This window comes from Hyperolius riggenbachi, chromosome 9 (assembly GCF_040937935.1).
Source record: "Hyperolius riggenbachi isolate aHypRig1 chromosome 9, aHypRig1.pri, whole genome shotgun sequence".
Taxonomy (NCBI): Eukaryota; Metazoa; Chordata; class Amphibia; order Anura; family Hyperoliidae; genus Hyperolius; species Hyperolius riggenbachi.
The window spans coordinates 144,052,186-144,072,831 of record NC_090654.1 but is presented as its reverse complement, the minus strand read 5'-3'; the positions used below and the strand labels follow the sequence as shown (position 1 = coordinate 144,072,831).

General features: G+C 45.1%; 1 protein-coding gene across 2 annotated transcripts in view; it reads left to right on the top strand.

Annotated features, from left to right (window-relative positions):
• Positions 1–7,938, top strand: part of LOC137532743 (GA-binding protein subunit beta-2-like) — a 433,369-nt gene extending 425,431 nt beyond the window's left edge. For both annotated transcript variants that reach the window (XM_068253596.1, XM_068253597.1), the window contains exon 8: positions 7,342–7,938. In XM_068253596.1, the coding sequence (XP_068109697.1) occupies positions 7,342–7,623 (282 nt within the window). In that variant the 3' untranslated portion in view covers positions 7,624–7,938. The remainder of the gene's footprint in view (positions 1–7,341) is intronic.
• Positions 7,939–20,646: the final 12,708 nt, after the last annotated feature.

Genomic DNA, 20,646 nt, shown 5'->3' with positions numbered 1-20,646 from the left:
AAAAAACAACAACTATATAACTGAAAATAAAAATATGAGAATATTTTCTTTGCTACTAGTGTAATTATCCTTACTACACATACAATTCATTAGATCATATTTTTTTCCCGCTTCAGTGTCTCTTTAAGCTTACAGGTCTATAGTTTCCTGGTTCTGTTTTTTTTCCCCTTCTTGAATAAGGGGAAAACGTCAGCTGTATGCCAGTTATAAGGAACTGACTCACTTGAGGCAGGGAACACACTTGGCTGTTTTCGTGCGTGTTTTCTGCACAGAAAAACTGAGAACTCGTGTTAATCAATGGGCTAGTGCACACTTACTGTGTTGTTCGCACGCAGAAAAAAAAACTGACATTCTGCATCATGATTCTGCACATTTTGGCAGTTTTCTCTATCAATTACATCAGCTGCTGTGAAAAAACGTGTGCGTTTTCCTGCATGGAAACACACTTGGTGTGCAGAAAAAGTATGCAGAAAAATGCGCGCGGAAAACTGAAAGTCAAGTGTGTTCCCTGCCTGAATGAGAATCACAGAAAATAAGTGGCTTATTGATAACTCCACTCCTTTAATACCTGGGGGTGGATGCAATCTGGGCCAGGTGCCTTGTCTATCTTAATCTTATTTAAAAGTACCTGCACACCTTCCTGTTTTAACCTCCTTGGCGGTAATCCCAAGCTGAGCTCGGGGTAATTGCTGAAAAAACGCTGGAAGAATGCTTCCTATACAGTGAAAAATTGCTGGGAAATCACTAGGAAAAAACGCTGGAGAACGCCAGAAAAATCACTCAGCGTTTTGCATTTAGCGATTTCTAGTGTGAATGGGCCCTTAGTACAGAGAGGAATTGATTTTAGTCTAGTGGTCATGATGAAAGTGAGTATTTTTGTAATCAGTATTAAGAAGGAAAATATGTCAGTAATGCTTAACATTTAGAGGTCTTTCCCAGGTTTGGGTATGAGAGTAATTTTGACAAATAAAACTTCAGGAGGTGGCTGGGGCGAATGCTGTGAAAACAGCGCTGGAGATTTGGGCTATAATGGCACTCAGTGTAATTTCTGCTCAGATGGAGCAGAAATTACAAAAAAACCCACTAATTCAGACGCCAGCAATAGCTGGCAGCCGAATTGCATCTTACCCCACTATGGAGGCCTGGAGGTTAAATAATGATTAAGGGCGCCGAGACTTGTGCAGGAGCAGGGCAAGCCATTTATCTGCTTAACCCTGCGCCCAAATCTCCCAGTGGCTGAATAATAGGTATGCCAGGAGGCCTTTAACCTCCTTGCTGGTTATCCCGAGCTCAGCTCGGGGTAACCTGCGCAGGAGGATTTTTCACAAATCTAGCTGCGTGCATATTTCAATCGCCGCCGATTCGCGGCCCCCCACCCCCCTCCAGACCCCTTGCACAGCCTGGCCAATCAGTGCCAGGCAGCGCTGTGGGATAGATCGGGAATCCCTCTGACGCCCCGTCGCCATGAACGGGATTTCCTGCTTTCAGAGAGCGCCGGCGGCGATCGGGTTAGGTAGTGGGATGCTGCTTGTCAGTGGCTATCATGTAGCGAGCCCTGGGCATCGCTACATGATTTAAAAAAAAAATAAAAAATTAAGTGCTGCGCCGCCCCCTTGCCGACACAATTGGACCGGCAAGGGGGTTAATGATGGGGTTGAGGCTGGAGGCTAGGATAGTCTAAAACTTCTTATAATATTATACTTTTTTTATGATCTTGAATACTTCCTCCTCAGAGAGAGGCATTAATAGCTGTGCCAGAGGAAGATGTGATGCATCGGGCAGTCTTAAAGTGACACTGAAGTGAAAAATTTTTATGATATGAGTTTTATATGTAGTGCAAATAATTAATAGAACATTAGTAGCAAAGAAAAGTCTCATTTTTTATTTTCAGTGATATAGATTTTTTTTTAGAACATTGAAACATTCTGTAATATTTGCAGTTTACAAATTACACGGCCCTTTCACACTAGAGGCCTTTTTCGGCGTTTTAACGCCACAGCCATAGTTGGCGTTTTCCAAGGTAAAATAAAAGTACATAGACTTTCATTTTACCTTTCACACTTACATAGTTACATAGTTACATAGTTACTTTGGTTGAAAAAAGACATACGTCCATCGAGTTCAACCAGTACAAAGTACAACTCCAGCCTGCTCCCTCACATATCCCTGTTGATCATAAAATCCCTGGATTAACATCATTGGCATTACCTAGTAATTGTAGCCATGGATGTCATTCAACGCAAGGAAAGCATCTAAGCCCCCTTTAAATGCAGGTATAGAGTTTGCCATAACGACTTCCTGTGGCAATGCATTCCACATCTTAATCACTCTTACTGTAAAGAACCCTTTCCTAAATAAATGGCTAAAACGTTTTTCCTCCATGCGCAGATCATGTCCTCTAGTCCTTTGAGAAGGCCTAGGGACAAAAAGCTCATCCGCCAAGCTATTATATTGCCCTCTGATGTATTTATACATGTTAATTAGATCTCCTCTAAGGCGTCTTTTCTCTAGACTAAATAAACCCAGTTTATCTAACCTTTCTTGGTAAGTGAGACCTTCCATCCCACGTATCAATTTTGTTGCTCGTCTCTGCACCTGCTCTAAAACTGCAATATCTTTTTTGTAATGTGGTGCCCAGAACTGAATTCCATATTCCAGATGTGGCCTTACTAGAGAGTTAAACAGGGGCAATATTATGCTAGCATCTCGAGTTTTTATTTCCCTTTTAATGCATCCCAAAATTTTGTTAGCTTTAGCTGCAGCGGCTTGGCATTGAGTACGATTATTTAACTTGTTGTCGATGAGTACTCCTAAGTCCTTCTCCAAGTTTGATGTCCCCAACTGTATCCCATTTATTTTGTATGGTGTTAGACCATTGGTACGACCAAAATGCATGACTTTACATTTGTCAACATTGAATTTCATCTGCCATGTATGTGCCCATATAGCCATCCTATCCAGATCCTGTTGCAATATAACACTATCTTCCTTAGAGTTGATGATTCTGCACAATTTTGTATCATCTGCAAAAATAGCAACATTGCTCACTACTGTATCCACTAGGTCATTAATAAATAAATTGAAGAGCACTGGACCCAGTACAGACCCCTGTGGGACCCCACTGCTAACAGTCTCCCATTTTGAGTATGATCCATTGACCACAACTCTTTGTTTTCTGTCCATTAGCCAGTTCCCTATCCAAGCACACAGACTCTTCCCCAGTCCTTGCATCCTCATCTTTTGCACCAGACTTTTGTGGGGAACAGTGTCGAATGCCTTAGCAAAGTCTAAGTATATCACATCTACAGCATTCCCAATATCCATATTAGCATTCACTACCTCATAAAAGCTGAGCATGTTAGTCAAACAGGACCTGTCTTTAGTAAACCCATGTTGATGCTGAGAAATAAGATTATTTTCTACTATGAAGTCATGTATAGTATCTCTTAGTAACCCCTCAAATAGTTTGCATACAACTGATGTTAAGCTTACAGGTCTATAATTTCCTGGATCTGATTTTTTGCCCTTCTTAAATAATGGGAAAACGTGGGCTGTACGCCAATCCACTGGGACTCTGCCAGTTGCAAGAGAGTCACAAAAGATAAGATAAAGGGGTTTATCTATAACTGAACTTAATTCCCTTAGGACCCGAGGATGCATGCCATCCGGGCCAGGTGCCTTGTCTATTTTTAATTTATTTAGTCTTGCCTTTACTTCTTCCTGCGTTAAGTATTTAATATTACAGTTAGAAGATTGAGACTCTTCCGCCTCTGTAATTTGCAACAGTGCTGTTTCCTTTGCAAAGACAGAAGCAAAGAAAGCATTTAATAACTCTGCCTTACCTTGGTCATCCACCATTGAGTTCCCACCCTCATCCTTTAGGAGTCCTATACAGTCAACCTTTCTTTTTTTAGAGTTGATGTACTTGTAAAACTTTTTTGGGTTAGATTTGATATCCCTAGCGATTTGATTTTCAGCTTCGATCTTTGCCAGCCTAATTTCTTTTTTACAATTTTTATTGCACTCCTTATAATTGCTTAGTGCAGCCTCGGTCCCCTCCTGTTTTAGGACCTTATAGGCATTCTTTTTCCTCTTCATTTTATCTTTAACCTTTCTATTCATCCATAGAGGCCTTTTTTTATTCCTAGACATTTTGTTTCCATATGGGATATACATACTACAATATTGATTGAGAATACGTTTAAAAGCTTGCCATTTCCCTTCAGTGTCCTCCCCTTGTAGTATATTATCCCAGTTCACCAAACTTAGTGCCTGCCTGATTTGATTGAACTTTGCTTTTCTAAAATTCATAGTTTTAGTGGTCCCGCTGCCCCGTGGCCTATCAGTCACCAGATCAAACGTTATCATGTTGTGATCACTATTTCCCAAATGTTCTTGAACCTGCACATTTGATACATTATCTGGTCTATTCGAAATGATCAGATCCAGTAACGCATTCCCCCTAGTTGGTTCCGTTACCATTTGAGTCAAGTAATTGTCCTGTAGTGCTGCCAGAAATCTGCTGCTTTTACCAGAATGGGTAGCCTCAATACCCCAGTCAATGTCTGGAAAGTTGAAGTCGCCCATAACTATGACCTCATTTTTACTTGCCGCTTTTTCAATTTGCTGTAGTAATTGCAGTTCTGCAGCTTCATTAATATGAGGTGGTCTGTAGCATACCCCAATAAGCAATTGGCAACTTTTATTTCCACCATGAATATTTACCCAAACGGACTCCACATCTTCGCAATCTTCCTCCATCTCATCGTTGAGGACAGCTGTAAAAGAATTCTTAACAAAGAGACAAACCCCTCCACCTTTTTTCCCTGTTCTATCCCTCCTGAACACATTGTATCCTTTTAAATTGGCTATCCAGTCATGACTTTCATCCATCCATGTCTCGGTTATTCCCACAATGTCATAGCCTTTGTCATTCAGAATGAACTCTAGTTCATCTATTTTATTTGCAAGGCTCCGAGCATTGGTTATCATGCACTTTATATTTTTACCACCACATTTACCAATTTTGTTTACCTGAAATGGGCTACTTGAAGTTTTACCAACCTCCTTAATCTTTACACTGTCCCCACCCCCCTCTCCACCCCCCATAATGTTAGGCTCCCACTGTCTTTTTACCTTATCTTGTCTATATGTTGAGACTTTATCCTCCCGCCTCCCCCCAGATCCTAGTTTAAAATCTCCTCCAACCGTTTAGCCATCTTCTCCCCCAATGCAGCTGCACCCTCCCCATTAAGGTGCAGCCCGTCCCTGCTGTAGAACCTGTAGCCGACTGCAAAGTCTGCCCAGTTCTCCAGGAACCCAAACCCTTCCTTCCTACACCAATTTCTCAGCCACTTATTTAACTCCCTAAGCTCCCTCTGTCTCTCAGATGTAGCACGTGGCACTGGCAGTATTTCAGAGAACACCACCTTGGAGGTCCTTTCTTTAAGTTTATCTCCAAGTACCTGAAAATCATTTTTGAGGACCTTCCATCTCCCACTAACTTTGTCATTGGTGCCAATGTGTACCATGACAGCCGGGTCTTCCCCAGCCCCACCCAATAATCTGTCAATTCTTTCCGCTATATGCCGAACCCGAGCACCCGGGAGGCAACAGACTGTACGGCATTCACGGTTTCTTCGACAGATTACCCTGTCTGTGCGCCTAATAATTGAATCCCCTACCACCAGTACCTGTCTAGCCTTAGCTGCACTCCTATTCCCTTTCTCGTTACAGCAGTCTGCCCCTTGGTTGCTAACGCTGCGTTTTGGAGTGTTGCGTTTCAACGCTCCCTGGCGCTTTTTCTGGGCCTGCCGTGGCGTTTCTCATTACAATTGATAGTAATGTATTGGCGTTAAAACGCCTTCAAAACGCCTGCAGTCAAAACGCAGCATTTTTGCCTTTTACCGCTGCCTGTAGTGTGAAAGAGCCCTCAGTATTTTAAATGATGAAACCGAGCAGAGCTAATGACCCTTTGACCTTCCTCTCTGACTAAATTAGTCAGAGAGCTCAGAAAAGCTCTTTTTGCATAGATAACAGAAGTTTCTTAACTCTTCCTGTACTGGAAAGAATATGCGACTCATATCTGTGCTACTAATGTTCTATTTCTTAGCTTTACTACACATACAAATCATTATCTGATAAGTTTATTTTCAATTCAGATTCCCTAAAATTGCTTTAAAGCAGTCCTGGGAGGTTTGCAGTGCCCAAAAATGGATACTTATCTCGGGAGGGGAAAGCCTCTGGATCCTCTACAGGCTTCTCCCGTCGTCCTCCATCGGTTCGATCCAGCGATGAGATCCCCAAAGTGTGGCCATACTGTGCCTGCGCAGTAGCATGGACCCTCTCTGGTGGAAAAAGCCAAGCTTGATTAGGTCGGCGCAGAAGGCTCAAACTTGCAAAGTAGCATGGACTCAATTGGGCTTGGCTTTTACCAAAGACTTCTGGTTCCGCTGCAAATGTTTGTAAGTCCAGCTTTCAGCCGTCCCTGCCGGATCCAATCTCTGTCTCAACGTTTGCTTCCATGCTACTGTGGTCAGGCAACCTCACAGCACGTGGTCTGAAGGAAACAAAAGGCAAAAGAGCGGTATGCTTCTGTGTAGAGTTCTTAATTATTAAAGGTGCATTCACCCCTGCTAATGTTTGCACTTCAGTTTGCAAATAGCATATCTTGGGTTTCCCTGTACAACAGATGCTTGTAGACCAATGCTTCCAACAATATTTGTCAGATAAAATATTTTCAAAATGAAAAGTTGCAACAAACACATATTAACACTGGTAAAAAGCTTGCATGCCACTTGACTAGTATCGGACCACTGCAGATTAGCAGGGGTGGGTGCACCTAAGATTCTACACAGAATCCCACCGCACTTCTGTCAACGTCTTTTGAACTGCCCTCCAGACTACACCACTTTGAGTGGTAAGAGCCTGATTCGGGTGACGTGGTAGTGACAGAGTGCTGGTGTGTTTGTGAAGGTTTTTGCCAGGGTAAGCTGGGAACATATACAGCTATGAGTGTAGGGGGAGCAACAGAACCTTCATGCGACTATTTTGACTGTACACTCCAAGGAAACAAAATGTGGACCAGGCGTTGAGCATAGTAGTGTTGAGCACTGAAAGGAGTGCGCTAACCCATTGTATTCCAAGTGATTAATCAGTGGGCTGTGAGACACCTATCATAGAAAATATGTAATATTTACAATATGTTGAGCAGTAATTTGAAACTTTTTTTTTTTTTTGCCACTGACCCACTTCTGGAATTGAACTTTCCTACTGTCTTGATCATCTCCACCCCCTATGACATAGTTTTTACCCCATGACCATTTTTTTTCTTTTTTGTAGGACAAGCATGCTGGTGAGGCAACTAAGTTTCTGCAGCAACAGCTTCAGGAAGCCAACCGACGGGCCCAGGAGTACAGGCAGCAGCTCCTGCAGAAGGAGCAGGAAGCAGAGGGCTACCGAGTGAAGCTGGAAAATCTGACCAAGCAGCACATCAATGGTGATGGTGGAGACGAGGGTGATACTATCATTATCTCCACCGTGGAACTGGATGGAACAGAAGTCACAGAGGTAGAGACAGTGGAGCATCCCGTTGACATTCCAGTGGAGAGTGCATTGAATTGACAGGCCTTGGGCTTACAAACTCTTTATATGTCTCAGGGGAAGTCATGGGAGGAGCGGAGCGCCGGTGCTCTGCTATCCGTTTTTTGGATGCTCATCAAGGACACCCTTCCAAGCCTTGTTTTTTTTCCCCACCTTATTTTCTCCATGTCCATCCCAGGTAACCCAGCTGCCCTTGTAAAATGCAATAGGCTGTGCGTTCAAGCACAGCCTGTATATAAGTCAGTCAGGGACTCTACAGTGTTTTCCTTATTGCTTGTACGCAACAAGCTATTTTTTATTGTCTGTGTTAATATGATAAACAAAACCTGCCATTAAGGAGAGATGGAGGCTGCCTTTACTGATCTGTTTAAACTGCCGGCTGCCTCGCTATAGCTCTGCTTTCCTTGACTAAATTACTTGGAGGCATTTCTCTGGAACAAACATCCAGGTCCAGAAAGTTACATCTTCAAATACTACTTTTAAGGTTAGTGATTGGCAGGGACGGATCTAGGGGGGGGGGGGGGGGGGGGCAGGCGGGTCTCTTGCCCCAGGCGCAGTTTGTTGAATTCTTAAAAAGGCGGCAAAATTTGGATGGGGAATTGCAATTTAGGCACCAAAACCTGACCTTTAGGCGCCGTTTTGGTGCCAAAACCTGACCTTTAGGCGCCAAAACCTGACCTTGCCCCAGGCGCAACTTTCTCTAGATCCGTCCCTGGTGATTGGAAAGTATCCTGGCAATTTAGAGGGTTATCACCTTCAGCCTACATGTCTGTTATGACAGGTGTATGATACTGCATTGTAAATTGTAAATTTACTCTATATTTATGTACTTGAAAGCAAAATTTTTCACTTAAAAATTGAAATTTTTTTAAAAAAAACCTTTTGCATTGGGTCAGTCTATAAACTACCTAGTAGAGTGCGGTCTATGAAAGATGCTTAGCTGTGGTTGTCACCAGTTGTTCTCAAGCCACAAAGGCTGCATTTGTTTGAAGCTGCCCTGAAGTCTGTGTCTACATTCTCATGAATGTTTATGTATTATCAGTACTGAAATCACTTCTGCACCCTCCCAACCTCTCTGGCTCTGTTTCTGGACAGCATCTTTTTTACATTGCTTCATTTTCTTTGGTGTGAAAATGGGTGCAGACATATTGGCCCATATGCAATTACTGTATTTTTTGGACTATAAGACTCACTTTTTCTCCCCTAAAAGTGGGGGAAAAGGTCACTGTGTCTTATAGTCCAAATGCAGCTCACTCCTGACTTGTGAACGCCTGCCAATGCGAACCTCCAACCCGCTGCAATGCCGGGGACTCCCCTGTACTGTGCTCATGCAGAGGAGGACATGGGGACAAACGGAGGGCACAAAGAAGCAAAAAGGAGGAAATAAGGGAAACACAAAGGGGCATAGAGGACACAAGGGGGACAGAAAGGGTCATAGAGGGAGACACAAGATGCCCCTTCATCATGGATGCACCAGGTTTAGTATATTTTTTTTCCTCCTGGATTTTGTCCTCTAAACCTAGATGCGTCTTTATGGTTAGGAGTGTCTTGTTGTCCGAAAAATACGGTTACTTTTTCTCCTGAGTTTTCACCTAGGTGATATTTTCAAACTTGTCAATAAAATGTCTTTTAAACCATCAGCATGGAAGAAAATACTCAATAATTTTGATAATACGTTTAACCTACTTTTTGGTAATTTTTTTCAATTGCAAAGTGCTGAAAAGTTATTTTAAATAAAGATAAACATTTATCTCCTAGGAGAAAAGTCAAGAGAAAAATCCTACAAATGTATGGTATAGATGTAGCTCTAACACATTTTACGTAATGTAGGGCATTGTTAGATCACCTTTCATCATGGATTTTCTGATGTCTAGTTCTAACATACCAGTTTTTATCTAGCCGACAATCTGACTTTTTAAATATAATTTTGCCTTTTTAAAACAAAGTATTTGCAGTAGTTCAGCTGTATAATAATCCTAACATCTGTTGCTTTTCTCCTATTGGGCTCAAAGTGCTCACAAGCTGCAGCCACTAAGGGCGCACTCAAGGGGCCACCCTGCAGTGTTAGGAAGTCTTGCCCAAGGACTTATCACTGAATAGGTGCTGACCCTAGTCAGGATTCAAATCCTTGTCTCCCATGTCAAAGGTAGAGCACTTAACCAGTACACTATCCAGCCACTTTAAGTGAGTAAGTGTGGTTTCCCATGATGCATCACTCCAGAATATGCAAATGCTCTTTAAGCCCCTGAAAGCCTGGCACACACACAGACCCGCTGGTGTATAATTAACCTATAGATTATACATTTTACAGAGCCACACCAATCTGACTTGTTTGATTTTGGTATGAACTGGATCGAAACGTTGCCTGCAGAGTAATCTGCCTGCGGCTCTTCTGCAAGTTCTTATTGTACTGCTGGTTGTAACTGTGAGCAATAACCACTTTTGCCACATGACACCCACATGCAAGTTTATATGGTTAGATTGAAACCCTGCAGGTGTATTTACTCCATGTAAGTAATCCATGCCCTTCAGCATGGAAGATGTGTACAGAGAAGCGGAATGATGGAAGGAGAATTGAACAACAATTACCCTAGTGTTTGACATATACTTCTGCATTACTGCGTTTTCAGATGGCAGGAGGTAAAAAGCCTCCTTGCTTTTTTGGGACAGAAAAATGAAATAAACCAATACTAGTGTCACATACTAGGGAAAGGTTAGGGACATCATTAGACTACACTTAGTTATGTACAGGTAGTTCCCAGTTAACAAACGAGACAAGGACTGTAGGTTTGTTCTTAACCCAAATCTGTCCATAAGTAAAAATGCTGCCATTTCTGCACCTCATCTATGCCCACATGCATCCCTCTATGTCCCCCACTGTTCCTTCATTGTCCCCCTCTTTGCCACCTCTGCCTCCACTGTCAGTTCAGTGTTCTCCCTAGATGTTTTTTCCAGCTGGGTGGCATGAAAAAGTAGTCGGGTGGGGGAAGGTCACGCTGAGTGCTGCTGGGTGGTGAAAGGATCGCACGATATGGCTGGGAATCAGGCTGGGGGCTATTCGGTGGGGAGAGTGTGTGTGTGTGTGGGGTGGTGGGGCAGAGGTGATCATGCTAGTTACCGCTGGGGCGGAAATCAGGCTGGGTGCTACTGGGTGGACAAAAAGGGGTTAACACTGGCAGCTACTAATAGAGGAAGGGTGGGGGGGTCTCAAACATGGTGATGCTGTTGGGGAGAGGCATTCTCAGTCAGGGTGCTGCTGGTGGATTTGAAGACCCATCTGACCCCTATCCACCAGCAGAACTCTGAGAATGTCCCTCTCCAACAGCATTGCATCTATGAGACCTTTCTAGCAACAGGGAGACTCCCCCTCCTCTATTAGCAGCAGCCAGTATGAACTCCTTTCCCCACCCCACATAGCACGTTAAAGTGGACCTCAACTCAGAACTCCTCTGCTCTAAAAGATATGCAACAGCATAATAACCTTTAAACAAACAACATTTTTTGTTACAGCTGATACAAATCCAAAATAAATCAGTTTCTACTTCCTGATTCATGGAAGCAGACATATTGCCTGTGCTTTCAAATGCGCTTATCTGCCATAGGCAGTCATGTGACACGGGGGAGATCAAATTACAACTAGTGATTAGACACAAATGAGAGGGGCATTCCACAGGCTAAACTCTTTTTAAATACATACAGGGTGCATTTCTGTTATGTTTTCCTTGTGTTCTGTGCAAGAGTTCAGGTCCACTTTAAGCAATGGGTTGATCAGTGCTAATTTGTACCCTTGTGCAGCCTCGTACCTGAGCGGGGATCTATTCTTAAGTCAGCAGGAGACAGCACAGGCTAACTTTTCCAGAATTTTGTGTGGGATAACTCCTGCAGGGCTTAGCGGCGAGTTAGTTTAGACCCTGCACATTTTGGCAAACTTATGAGATATGCAATTGTTTTGCCATTTTAATAAGTCAATAGACAAGTGGCAGCCAGTATATTAGGTGATACCTGGTCCGAGTACACACCCCCTATTTTCTTATGTATGCAATTCAGAAGCTCTTCTTTTTTGTGGTGTGGGGAGGGGGGGGGGGGAGGTAGCTCCCCCAGCAGAGGCAGTGCCTGGCGAACACTGTGAATCCAGCGCTGGAGACTTGGGCGCATCCGGGCCACCATAGGCTGTAATTGGAATTGCGGCTATAGCAGCGCACAGGGAGTAAGTTCGGCGCCGCCAGAAGACTGAGCTGAAGTTACTTTTAAAACACAATAATTTTGCTTCCAGCAATTGCTGGTACAGCCCATGTTTTCCAATTATTAGAAGGGCAAAAAAATCCAGATCTGGGAAATTATAGAGCTGTAAGCTTATGTCAGTTGTGTGCAAACTATTTGAGGGGTTACTAAGAGATACTATACAAGACTTCTTAGTAGAAAATAATCTTATTTCTCAGCATGGGTTTACTAAGTACAGGTTCTGTTTGACTAACATTCTCAGCTTCTATGCGGTAGTAAACCCTAATGTAGATATTGGGAATGCTGTAGATGTGATATATAGTTGAGGAAGTAAGGACTGGGGAAGTGTGGACCCCCCCCCCCCCCCTCGTATAGGCTAGATAGTAGGCCTGAACGATTTTAGGAAAAAATTGAATTGTGCGATTTCTATACGAAGTCACAATTTCCTTCTTTCAGATCAAGTATTGCCCCCCTCCTTTGTACTCCTCTGTCCCCGTCTTTGTGCCCCCTTTGTCTGAGTCTCTCTCTTGCCCCCTTTGTGTCCCTTTTGTCTCTCTGTGCCCACTCTGGGTCTCTCTGTGCCTGCTCTGTGCCTTTTTTGTCTCTGTGCCCGCCTTGTCTCTCTCTCTGCCCGCCCTGTGTCTTTGTGGCCACTCTGTGTCCCCTCTCTCTGTGCCCGCTCGGTCTCCTCTCGGCCCCCTCTGTCCAATGATGCCCATCTACTTTGCCTCTTGCTCTAATGCATGGCATACTCGTCATGTGACATACATACAGGAACCAGGAACTATGGCGTGCCCAAGAGACGGCAGACGGCAAGAGAGGAGGACCGCATTGGACTTGTGTCGGAAGGTAGGTCCAACACTGCCGATGCTGCGAACTGCAAGCGCCCGAACTTTGGGTAAGTTTAAAGCCGCTTCTTCAAACTTTCCCCATGTGGAAATGACGTAACCACAGAAATTGTCGCTTTGATGATTTGGAAATTGTGATCTTGGTGATCGCGATTTCAGTTTAACCACTTGCTGACCGCGCACTCATAACGCGCGTCGGCAAAGTGGCAGCTGCAGGACCAGCGACGCAGATTTGCGTCGCCAGCTGCAGGCTAATTAATCAGCTTCCTGTCAATTCACGGCGGGGGCTCCGTGAATAGCCTGCGGACCGCCGATCGCGGCTCGCAGGCTAAATGTAAACACAAGCGGAAATAATCTGCTTTGTTTACATTTGTACAACGCTGCTAACAGTAGCAGCGTTGTACTGGATCAGCGATCCCCGGCCAATCAGCGGCCGGGGATCGCTGTCACATGACAGGCAGGGGCCTGTTAGAGGCTGCACAGGACAGATCCGTTCCTGTGCAGCCTCCGATCTCCGGGGAAGGGAGGAGAGGGAGAGGGGGAATCCTGCGGTGGAGGGGGCTTTGAGGTGCCCCCCCGCCAGCCACACGCAGGCAGGAGCGATCAGACCCCCCCAGCACATCATCCCCCTAGTAGGGAAAAAAGGGGGGGGGGCGATCTGGTCGCTCTGCCTGGTGTTTGATCTGTGCTGGGGGCTGTAGAGCCCACCCAGCACAGATAAGCAAAAACAGCGCTGGTCCTTAAGGGGGGGGGGTAAAGGCTGGGTCATCAAGTGGTTAAATTCGATTTATCTTTCAGGCCTACTAGATAGGTGCCCCCCACTATAGGCTATATAGGTGCCCCCCAGTATAGGCTAGCTAGGTACAGGAGCCCCACTGTAGAAATTAGCTAGGTGCAGGGGCAGTTGTACATTATAGGCAGCATTAGTGATGTAATGCATAGTGCCCCCCGATCCCCCCTGATGTCCCCGAGCCTCGTTCCAGCGAGCGCCCCATCTGTCTTCTCAGCTCCGCATATCTTCCGGTATGTGGAGGATGTGTACTGAAGTCATGTGATGTCTGACGTCACATGACTTCAGTCCCGATCCTCCGCATACCGGAAGATATACGGAGGATCGGGACTGAAGTCATGTGACGTCAGAGATCACATGACTACAGTACACATCCTCCGCACACCGGAAGATATGCGGAGCTGAGAAGACAGATGGGGCGCTCGCTGGAACGAGGCTCTGTATGCGTCTAGCAAGGCAGCGGCAGCATCGGGGACATTAGGGGAGGATCGAGGGGTGGGGGGCACTATCCTTACATCACTAATGCTGCCTATAATGTACAGGAGCCCTTGCACCTATCTAACTTCTACAGTGGGGCTCCTGTAGCTAGGGAAACCCCTTGATCGGCATGCCAGACACTGTGTCGGGCATACCGCTTTGAGCAAACATTCCTTGCCTGACACAGTGTCGGGCATACCACTCAGGAGTTTAATGACCTAGTAGATGCAGTAGAAAGCAATGTTACAATTTTTGCAGATGATACAAAATTGTGTAGAATCATCAACTCTGAGGAAGATGGTAACATATTGCCACAGGAGCTGGATAGTATAGCTATATGGGCTCATAATAACAATAACATTTATATAGTGCTTTTCTCCCATAGAACTCAAAGCGCTTAGGCTCTCTCTGATTCAGAAATTGGTAGTAGGATAAAGTATTAGCGCAACAAAACTTATACTTCTGCAAATGCCAAACTGAACAGGTGGGTTTTTAGTCTGGATTTAAACGCATCTAAATATGGAGCTGGCCTTATCTGGTGTGGTAAGGAGGTCCATAATGTAGGAGCGGCATGCCATAAGGCTCTGGGACCAAAGTTTCCAGGTGGACTCTGGGTATGACTAGATTATTAGAACCCGTGAATCTGAAATTGTGGAGATTGCTATGCAGCTGCAACATTTCTTTTATGTATCCAGGGCCCAGATTATGTAGTGGTTTAAATGTCAGTAGGCCGATCTTGAATAGGATCCTCCATTTTATGGGTAGCCAGTGAAGGGAGTGCAGGACTGGTGTTATGTGGCAGTGACGGTGTTGGTTGGTCAACAGTCTGGCAGCAGTATTCTGTATTAGCTGTAGGCGGTCGGTACAAGTCCTTTTTTGGAAGGCCGTTGTAGAGAGCATTACAATAGTCTAGTCGGGATGTAATGAAGGCATGGACTAAAGTTGGCAGATCTTCTGGTGGGCGGGGGGGGGGGGGGGGGGTGTGAGGTGCTTGATTTTTTGCAATGTTCTCCAGGTGGAAATAAGATAATTTCACCACAGCAGAGATATCAGCTCTTAAGTTGAAATCCCCCATCAGTTAGAACTCCCATGCTACGGGCATGCTTAGAGCTGTGTAGATCTGTCTCTCCTATTACCAGTGGTGAAAACTGCAGGTGAAGTTTTGTTGTCATGCACTGCTCTCCGATCAGAAGGACCTCAAGTTTTATCTGCATTTACAGTGCTGCCCATAATTATTAATACCCCTGGGAAATTTTTTAACTTAGTTACTTTTATTCAACCAGCAAGTAATTTTTGGATTGTAAATGACATAGGTGTCTCCCAAAAGATAATAAGACAATGTACAAAAGGCATTATTGTGGAAATAAAAAAACATTTCTCCGTTTTTATTTACATTTGAGCAAAAAGTGTCCAGTCCAAAATTATTCATACTCTTTACAAACTGTCAGTCTGTGGGAAAATCCAAAGTTCTATACTATTCCAAATAGTCCAAGCTGTTCTAAAGCATCCTAATTACCCTAATTAATTGAGAACAGCTGTTTTAATCAATTCAACAAGTGAAAAACAGCAGCTCTCTGCAGTTGGTTTGTGAACAGTCATGGCTAAGACAAAGAGCTCAGTGAGGATCTGCGGCTGCACATTGTGGCTGCTCAAAAGTCAGGAAGGAGCTACAAGGCTAAATATTTTCCAGTTCCGGTGGCTACAGTGCAAAGTATTATTAAAACATAAAAGATGTTCTGCACTGTGGAAAATCTTGGATGTGGTCGGAAACCAAAAGTGACAACTCTGCTGGCCAGGAGGATAGTGAGAGAGGTGATAAAGAATCCAAGGATCACCACCAAGGCTATCCTGGTGAATCTGGGCTCTGCTGGTGGCAATGTCTCAAGGCAGACAATCCAACGGACACTGCACACTACTGGGTTCCACTGATGCAGAACAAAGAGGACACCACTTCTCCAGATAAAGCACACAAAAACTTGCTTGGCTTTTGCAAATGCTCATCTGGACAAAGAAGACGACTTCTGGTCTTCTGTTAAACAAAAATTATTTGGTCACAATGATGTTTCCTTAATTTGGCGTAAAAAAAGAAGCCAACCCAAAGAACACCATACCCACTGTCAAACATGGTAGTAGGAACCTAATGCTTTGGGGTTATTTTTTCAGCCAATGGACCAGGGAACCGAATTACATTAAACTGCACAATGAAAAATGAGTAATACATGACTATTCTCAACCACATCATCAGGTAGTCTGCAGAAAAACTTGGCCTTTTCCACCAATGGACATTTCAGCATGACTATGACCCAAAACAAACAGCAAAAGTGTTGAAGAAATGGTGAGCAGACACCATTAACGTTTGGAGTGGTCCAACCAGAGTCCTGACTTGAATCTAATTGAGAATCTGTAAAAGGCGCTAAAGATCAGTGATGGCAAGAAGACCCTCCAACCTGAAAGATTTGGAGCTCACTGCTAAAGATGAAAGGGCAAAAACAGAAAATTCTCAGATGCCCCACCCTCATGGAAAAATAAAGGGGACGAACAGCCTTACTGTCTCCACATTGCTGCCCCTGCTATTTTAGGCCCCTGTGTGTTGGGGATGGTGAGCTCATTGCATGAGTCCTGCTGGGAAACAGCCAGGAGTCCCAGGATTCCCGTCACTTCTACTCCGCCCTTTGGACCAGTGAGAGGACGGAAGAGCATTTGCATAGGGGAGACCTATGTGTGGTATGTGCAGCAGTAACTAGGCTGAGCCTTTAGAAGAATTTGGCCAGATAAGTATGTAATTAATCTAAGATACTGCAACATCCTACTGTCAGGTTTACTTTAAAGCCCAATTAAGCTTTGGCAGTAAAAGTGCTGCCAGAGTGTGCCCTTAGTATACTTAGGTACTGTCAGCTAACTTATGTTTTTCTATAGTGTATAATGTCTTTAATTTCAGAGGCTTTAGCAGCAGATGTGTGCTCCAGGCACCCACCTGCCTAGGTCTCATATTCACTTGCATTATAATGTGTGGGTATTCCAAAACCAGAAGAGGCGTTTGACTGTGATCTAGCTGGATGGATGCAGCCATTAGTGCGGCAGACCTCTTCTGTAGGAGACTGACACTGAACATGCAAGGCCTGCTTAAGTAAGCTTAGTGGAAGGTGTAGTTTCAACAAAAAGCTTTGTCAGAGCTATCTGACATAATTATTTTTTTTCTGCACTTGCATACTATACCATAGACTATTTGTGCAGCTTCCTGGTCAAAATCTACTTTCTCCCTTGTTGAGATTGAACCATCATTTAAAGCCAAAGGTCTTGCCTTTTATTCGTGCCAGGTCCCGAGTGGTTGTGAACTTTTGTTCCCAAGTTATGCACTGTTGAAGGAGTATCCACAGTGCCTTGCAGCTCTGTCCACTCCTGCTGCCCGACGTGCCATCCAATGCCTGTATTTGAAGATGATCTGGTAGGCTGGACAGACTCAACCTGGACTGGGTTGCTGTGAGAAACTGGTCTGTGAAGCAGCTGCTGGTTGGGCACGCACAAACAGAGAAGGAAGAGTGGGTGGTTAGGCCAGAGCCAGAGGTTTAACCTGTAGGTGCATCTCCAGGTTCCTGAAGCGAAGTTCATGGTGCATGTCACTACCAGGTCATTCACATGTTTTGCTGTTGTGCCTTAGCCTCTAGACATGGCGAACTCCTCCTCATAATGGATCCGACTTAGCTGTGGTGCAGCGAGGGGCATCTGCTGGCAATTCTGGGATGTCGGGCAGCAGCCGGGTACAGAGTGAAGGGGGCAGGGGTGGACAGAGCAAAAAGGTACAGTGGACACCCCTTTTTCAACAGGGCACAACTCTGGAATGGTACATAAGCACTCGGGACCTGAAAAGCCAAATGAAAGCCAAGACCATTGGCTTTTCAATAATGGTTCAATCTCACTAGGGAAGCAGGTAGAACTTGACCAGAAAGCTGCTAAAGTCGCTGATGGTATACAATACGTAACTACTTTTTTTTTTTCTTATGCCATTGCCAACAGATTGAGTGCTGTGTACACCAACATTTGTGCATAGTTTATGGTAGTAGTTTGTATTTTGAAAGTATTGGGGGAAAAAAAATCTCTCTTAAAAAGACACTGAAGCGAAAAAAAAAAATTATGATAATATTTGTGTGTGTAGTACAGATAAGAAATGAAACATTAAGATCAGATACATCAGTCTAATTGTTTCCCGTACAGGAAGAGTTAAGAAACCTTTAGTTGTTATCTCTATGCAAAAAAGCCATTAAGCTCTACCATGGAGAGGGCTGTCTTCTGACTTTTATTATCTCAAGTGTTAGTGAACAACTTTCTTTTTCTCTGCCAGAGGAGAGGTCATTAGTTCACAGACTGCTCTGAAAGAATCATTTTGAATGCTGAATGTTGTATAATCTGCACATAATATAGAATGATGCAATGTTAGAGCAACACTATATACCTGAAAATAAAAATATGAGAATATTTTCTTTGCTGCTAATCTTCTAGTAATTACCGTATTCATAGTACACAACCAATTCATTATATCCTATATTTTTTTCGCTTCAGTGTCTCTTTAACCAATTGAGGACCATGGGCTTAACCACTTAAGGACCGCCCCCAGCCGATGGGGGGCGGCAAAGTCCGGGCCCAAACGACCGCAATACGCCCATCGGCGGGGGCGGCTGCGGGAGTGGCTATGCGGCGATCGCGTCATTTGTGACGCGATCAGCCGCCGGGGACTGGCTCCGCCCACCGCTCACTGTAACCCGCCGGCCGTTCGGAAGTGCCGGCGGGTTACTAGCTGCCCGATCACCGCACGGAAAGTGTATAATAGGCTTTGTAATGTATACAAAGCCTATTATACTGGCTGCCTCCTGCCCTGGTGGTCCCAGTGTCCGAGGGACCACCAGGGCAGGCTGCAGCCACCCTAGTCTGCACCCAAGCACACTGATTCCCCCCCCCCCCGCCCCCTGATCGCCCACAGCACCCCTCAGACCCCCCCCCCCTGCCCACCCCCCAGACCACTGCACCCAATCACCCCCCTAATCACCCATCAATCACTCCCTGTCACTATCTGTCAACGCTATTTTTTTTTTAGTCCCTAATCTGCCCCCTACTCCCTCCTGATCACCCCCCCCCCCCCCCCCGTGTACTGTATGCATCAATCCCCCCTGATCACCTGTCAATCACCCGTCAATCACCCCCTGTCACTGCCACCCATCAATCAGCCCCTAACCTGCCCCTTACGGGCAATCTGATCACCCACCCACACCAATAGATCGCCCGCAGATCCGACATCAGATCACCTCCCAAATGCAGTGTTTACATCTCTCCTCTCCTCTAAACACCCACTAATTACCCATCAATCTCCCATCAATCACCCCCTATCACCACCTGTCACTGTTACCCATCAGATTAGACCCTAATCTGCCCCTTGCGGGCACCCAATCACCCGCCCACACGCTCAGATTGCCCTCAGACCCCCCCTTATCAATTCGCCAGTGCAATATTTACATCTGTTATTCCCTGTAATAACCCACTGATCACCTGTCAATCACCCATCAATCACCCCCTGTCACTGCCACCCATCAATCACCCCCTGGCACTGCCACCCATCAATCACCCGCTGTCACTGCCACCCATCAATCAGCCCCTAACCTGCCCCTTGCGGGCAATCTGAGCACCCACCCACACCAATAGATCGCCCGCAGGTCCGACATCAGATCACCTCCCAAGTGCAGTGTTTACATCTCTTCTCTCCTCTAAACACCCACTAATCACCCATCAATCACCCCCTATCACCACCTGTCACTGTTACCCATCAGATTAGACCCTAATCTGCCCCTAGGGCACCCAATCACCCGCCCACACCTCAGAACGCCCTCAGACCCCAGCCCTGATCACCTCGCCAGTGCATTGCTTGCATCTATTTCCCCCCTCTAATCACACCTTGAGACACCCATCAATCACCTCCTGTCACCCCCTAGCACATCTACCCATCAGATCAGGCCCTAATTTGCCCCGTGTGGGCTCCTGATCACTCGGCCAAACCCTCAGATCCCCCTCAGACCCCCTTCCGATCACCTCCCCAGTGCATTGATTGCATCTATTTTCCCCTCTAACCGCCCCCTGAGACACCCATCAATCACCTCCTGTCACCCCCCCTAGCACTCCTATCCATCAGAACAGGCCCAATACATCCTGTCATCTAAGAGGCCACCCTGCTTATGACTGGTTCCACAAAATTTGCCCCCTCATAGACCACCTGTCATCAAAATTTGCAGATGCTTATACCCCTGAACAGTCATTTTGAGGCATTTGTTTTCTAGACTACTCCTCGCGGTTTAGGGCCCCTAAAATGCCAGGGCAGTATAGGAACCCCACAAGTGACCCCATTTTAGAAAGAAGACACCCCAAGGTATTCTGTTAGGTGTATGATGAGTTCATAGAAGATTTAATTTTTTGTCAAAAGTTAGCGGAAATTGGATTTTTATTGTTTTTTTCACAAAGTGTCATTTTTCACTAACTTGTGACAAAAAATAAAATCTTCTAAGAACTCACCATACCCCTAACGGAATACCTTGGGGTGTCTTCTTTCTAAAATGGGGTCACTTGTGGGGTTCCTATACTGCCCTGGCATTTTAGGGGCCCTAAACCGTGAGAAGTAGTCTAGAAAACAAATGCCTCAAAATGACCTGCGAATAGGACGTTGGGCCC